Source organism: Octopus bimaculoides, chromosome 11, assembly GCF_001194135.2.
Source record: "Octopus bimaculoides isolate UCB-OBI-ISO-001 chromosome 11, ASM119413v2, whole genome shotgun sequence".
Lineage (NCBI taxonomy): Eukaryota > Metazoa > Mollusca > Cephalopoda > Octopoda > Octopodidae > Octopus > Octopus bimaculoides.
The window spans coordinates 54,920,289-54,925,432 of record NC_068991.1 but is presented as its reverse complement, the minus strand read 5'-3'; the positions used below and the strand labels follow the sequence as shown (position 1 = coordinate 54,925,432).

The 5,144-nt window shown below is 35.4% G+C and overlaps 1 protein-coding gene across 3 annotated transcripts in view; it reads left to right on the top strand.

Annotated features, from left to right (window-relative positions):
• Positions 1 to 5,144, top strand: part of LOC106868413 (tight junction-associated protein 1) — a 23,072-nt gene that overhangs the window by 13,029 nt on the left and 4,899 nt on the right. For all 3 annotated transcript variants that reach the window (XM_014913655.2, XM_014913656.2, XM_052971857.1), the window contains 4 exons: positions 484 to 524; positions 2,166 to 2,330; positions 4,497 to 4,563; positions 4,793 to 4,900. In XM_014913655.2, coding sequence (XP_014769141.1) covers positions 484 to 524; positions 2,166 to 2,330; positions 4,497 to 4,563; positions 4,793 to 4,900 — 381 coding nt within the window. The remainder of the gene's footprint in view (positions 1 to 483; positions 525 to 2,165; positions 2,331 to 4,496; positions 4,564 to 4,792; positions 4,901 to 5,144) is intronic.

Here is a 5,144-nt window from a genome sequence, read left to right as displayed (position 1 = left end):
ATATATATATATATATATATATATATATACATATATACGACGGGCTTCTATCAGTTTCCGTCTACCAAATCCACTCACAAGGCTTTGGTCGGCCCGAGGCTTTTAGTAGAAGACACTTGCCCAAGGTGCCACGCAGTGGAACTGAACCTGGAACCATGTGGTTGGTAAGCAAGCTACTTACCACACAGCCACCTTTAAAAAAACTTATCAAAAAACAAAGTGTAAAATTGAGAGAGGCAAGTTGAAATCTGGTGATAGTAATAGAAAAATTCTGTCTGAATCTGACTTGTAGACCAGTAAACAACTGCTACATTAAAGATTTGTTGTTAGAAGAGGAGAGGATGAGCTGTTTGCTGTAGGATGTGATGTAAATTCAAAGAGCAAAAGTGATCAGGATTGTTAGGAAGAAAAGATGCATTTAGATGTTGCTTGTAGACATGATGATAAAAAGTGAAACCTTTAATTTTCCTTCTTGATTTGCAGGAATGCGGCTGTAGTTGCAATACTTGCTTCAACAACAACAGGTACTGATTATTTATTTAATATTTTTTTAATCTTTTAATCACTTTCTATTTTTTAGTTTGTTACATTTTTGTATTTACCCCTTGAAAGTCTTTTTAACCTTTAAAAGGTTGTATAAGCTTATTTGAATCCATTTAGTTATTAAAAATTCCCTGATGCTGAATTACTTAATGAAAACATTTAGAAGAAATGAAGGTCTTCAGTTTAGTTTTAAGTTTGTATATTAGGGACCCTGTTATATTTAACAGTCAGCTCATGAAGTGGAAACCTGTTTTGTTGATATAGATCAGTGGTTCTCAACCAGGGTCCATATGACCCTAAGAGGTCCATATGACCCTAAGGGGTCCATACAAGATTTTGTTGTTAAAATTTATCTGCAATCTATCTGGCTATATTTCTACAATACATAAAATATTTTAACAACTTTGTGTATACAATTCCTAATAATATTTAAAAAGGTTTTTTAAACATCAAGTTTAATAATATTTAATAAGGTTTTTTAAACATCAAGTAGCAATGTGGGAAAAGGGTCCACCAAAGTAAAATAGGAATCAAATGGGCCCATAGGTAAAAAAATAGTTGAGAAACACTGACATAGACGAAAACAGGAAGTGTTCTTTTACTTGTTTCATTCATTGGACTGTGATCATGCTGGGGCACCATCTTAAAGGATTTAGTTGAACAAATATAACCCCAGTAGTAATTTTTTTAAGTGTGGTTCTTATCTTATTGTCTCTTTTGCCAAACTCCTAAGTTAGTGGGGTGTAAACACATTAATGCCAGCTGTCAAGCAGTGGCAGGAGGGACAAAAACATGCATATATACAATGGGCTTTGACACAATTCACTCACAAGGTTTTGTGCTTGTTTTTTATTTTGTCACGCCTTTTTACTATAAGAGGGATATTTTCTCCATGGTAACTGCAGTGAATTTGCCTTTTAGCTGTTGAAATACGTCACAAACATACTTTAACTAACCTAAATTTTGCACAAGGTATGTCACTGGGATTAAATCTGAAATACCACAGCAAGTTCCTTAACCACAACAGAACCATGTGGTTGGGAAGCAAGCTTCTTACCACACAGCTACTACTGCACCTATGCAAGTTAAAAGAAAATGGAGAAAAATGTAACTTTTTGTCTAATGAAATCCTATTTAAAATTGCCATTTTCTTGAGATGACTCAATGTCTTTTATTAATTAGTAGGTAGCAAAACTGGTGGAGCAGTGGAGAAGATGCCTTGCAATATTTAGTGTATGTTCTGAGTTCAAATGTCAGTAAGGTCATCTTTATTTTCACCTTTCTGAGGTTGATAAAATAACCACATGCCATGTATTTAGCCAATTTGATTGATTAAACTCCTTTGTCTGAATTTGTGATCTTGAATCAATGTTTAGCATCAATATTAGCCTGTGTGTGTAAAGTTGCTATGGTTACTATTACTATAGTAACAGAATTAATCACATGAGCATGGCAAATAGTAAATAAGGAATTAACCTTATGTACATGGCAGATAATAAATAAGGAATTTCAATTTGTGGCAAGGAAAAGTAGACAAAAGAAATAGCTGAAACATTTTAGATGATGTAGTTTTGGATGTTTTAATCTGTTTAATTAAATATTCATTTTATCCTGTCATCTAGCTTAGATCTTCATCAGCAGATAGAAGAATTACAGAGCAGTCTTATTCGCAACAACAAGCACATCCATTACAAAGAAGAAGAACACTTACTCAGTAAACAGGCTTCTGAATATGAAGTTTTTAAACTGAAAGAGGAAATATCCAGACTTAGAGATCGTTATGACAGGTAATTTACATATCAACAGAAATGTTTTACCTTTCTTTTTGCTATTGTTATTGTTAAACCCTAAATCAACCCTGGTTGAGTAAAGAACATAATTGACTTGATTTGACAATGTGAAACTATATCCCTGTGCAGGACGCTCATGCAGTATTATTCCCGAATAAGATCACTTGACAGCCCAAGTCAGATCAACTTCATGTATTTATAACTGCATGAATTAAAAAATTGACTTTTGTGTGGTAGAGTTCAAAACAGGTTACCACACACAGTGGCATATCACATTGTGAACAATGGTACCTAATTTCCTTATGTTTTCCTTTTGCTTTACATACTATGGCATCTCTTTGAAGCATTTGTCTTCTTGGCAGTGGGGGAGGAGAAAAACAGTCATGGAAAATGTCCATGTCCCTTTATTATGCAGTGAGGAAAGAGTCTGGTGTGGGGATGTCCATGCGTTCTATACTTTAGCAGGTCTGATGCTTCTGTCATTTCACGGAACAATAGATTCCTGAATTTCAATCCATCCCCCACACCGCCAAGCATCTGCTAAATCAAATGTGAGTTCCTGACACACATCAACTATATACAAGAAAATTATTTTGTACCGTTTCACAAATTTTCTCACTGATTTGTGTGTTGTCACCAGCTGATCTGAGCAATTGACCCTGCCCATCCCTTCGTTATATGAAACAATTACACTCAGTTTCATTATGGTATTACCATCCACATCTTGTTTCCTAATGTCCTTCATGCTTGCAGAATGCATTGTGGATAACTTGCAGATGTTTTTCTTGTCATGCCACACTAGAGCAAGAATGCCAATATCGGTGCATCAGTATGCTGTTTCCTCCTTTCAGAGTTTTATCTTGTGAAGATTGGGCGATATGTTTTACTTGTGTGTCCTCAGTCCCACAGGCATTAATCCTCTTCACCTGCAGCTGCAGGAAGAGGTCTGGACTGGAAAAACCAGTTGTCCATATGAATACTGTAGCCTTTGTTAAACAAATTTTCATTCAGCAACAACATGACATTAATTGATGCTAGAGTAGATGCTGGAAGACCCAATCTGTCCTGACCAGTGTAGATTTTGTAACTCCACATGTACCCACAGGCTCTTCCAGTTGACTGGCATATTTTATAGACCTTGACTTCAAAGTGGGGCACCTTTGGTTGGGTTGTATTGTTTGCATTGAAGCCTTCCCTTGAATTTCCACAAACTCTCATCTGTACAAATGTGGGGACATACACAGTTCTGAAATTTTCAGCCACTTCATCAACAATAGAATGTATTTTGTGCAGCCTCTGGCTCTCGCCTTAGTTGAAATGTAGATTTTGAAGAAGCACCAAAAATCGATCACATGGCATTGTTTCTGGAAAGAAAGGTGTCAATGTGGCGGGATCCCGATTCCAATATGATGCCAGGGTTGGTTTTTTCCACAATGCCCATCAGTATCAGCAAGGCAAGCAAAACTTTGATTTTGTTCCCTGGGGTTGGAAACCAATCACTGCCATGCCCGGGTCTGACATGCTGGGGATGGTTTTCAGCATAGTAATTCGTTTCGTCTGCTCTATATTGGAACATTTCATCTGTCAAAAACTTGTGGAAGATTTCCAATGGTAAACTTCCATGTTCAAGGTTTGCCTTAATGCCAGGTGTACCAGTAAGCCCATGCTGTTGGACAAAATTGTCTCTCGCTCACCACATGACATTCTGTTGTCCAGGGCTGTTCACTGCTGCCCTCCTGTACCTTTGATTCACCGTAATATCATCATTGCTATCAGAATCATCTGATTCTGAACTAGGAAAATACTCACTCTCTGGGTCATCATCCAAACCAAAAGAAACAACTGCTGAGGTGGTGGAGTTTGGTGTAGCTTGGCGCAACAACTTTTAAAGTGGTCTGAATTATAACTGCCATCAAAATTTCATGTTAATTTGTATTTCAGACACCAGCTTAAAAGTAACAAAGTTGATTCAATAAATTCTTCTTTATTTTTAAAGTTAATTGAAACAAAGACTGTATATATTTCAACATAAATATTGTAACAAATGGGTTAATATGAAATTAGTTCACTTTTGAAAATGCCTCTCTTAGCAGAATACCATCACTGTTATTACAGTTATTAAGTCTTAATTAAATTTTAAAATTAAATTCTCAATAATTTCAGATTATTAGAAAGTCACAAGCGCCTTCAGAAACAAAATCATAATTTAGAAGATAAACTCCTGAAAGTTGTGAGTATTTTGTGTGTTTTTAAAATTTTTTATTGAATATTGAAAAAGGAGAATGTTTATTATTTAAGTTTATACTTGGGAGAAACCTGTTCTTGTCTTAATGAAATTTTATGACTTCACTGGAGATAACATAGTGTTCTGAGAGCTAAGGATGATAATATAATCTTTGTTAGCAATAAAATCAATGTTAAAATTTTGCTCTATCAATTGTTATGATTTATAATTTCAGGTCAATAAATTTGAGGCAGAGAAAACCAATATACAGAAAGAACATGCAGCAGTCACATCGAAACTGGTTGACACTCAAGTAACTATCAGTGAACTAGAAGAAGAAAATGTGAGTTCATGTTGAAAGAAAAAAAAAGTTCCCCAATTATTTGTGTGTGATTTGTATGTATTTTACTTTCATCAATGAAATGTATTGATTTCTCAAGAAATGTAGAAGAATTAAATGAAGAATGGAAGGTTTCCCCAGAGAATTGGTTTTAATTATTAGTTGAAACAGCTACTGCAAAACTATTGTAGCCAGAATAAGAGCAGGGTGGTAATGGTTCAGAGAACTCTCTCTCTCTCTCTCTCTC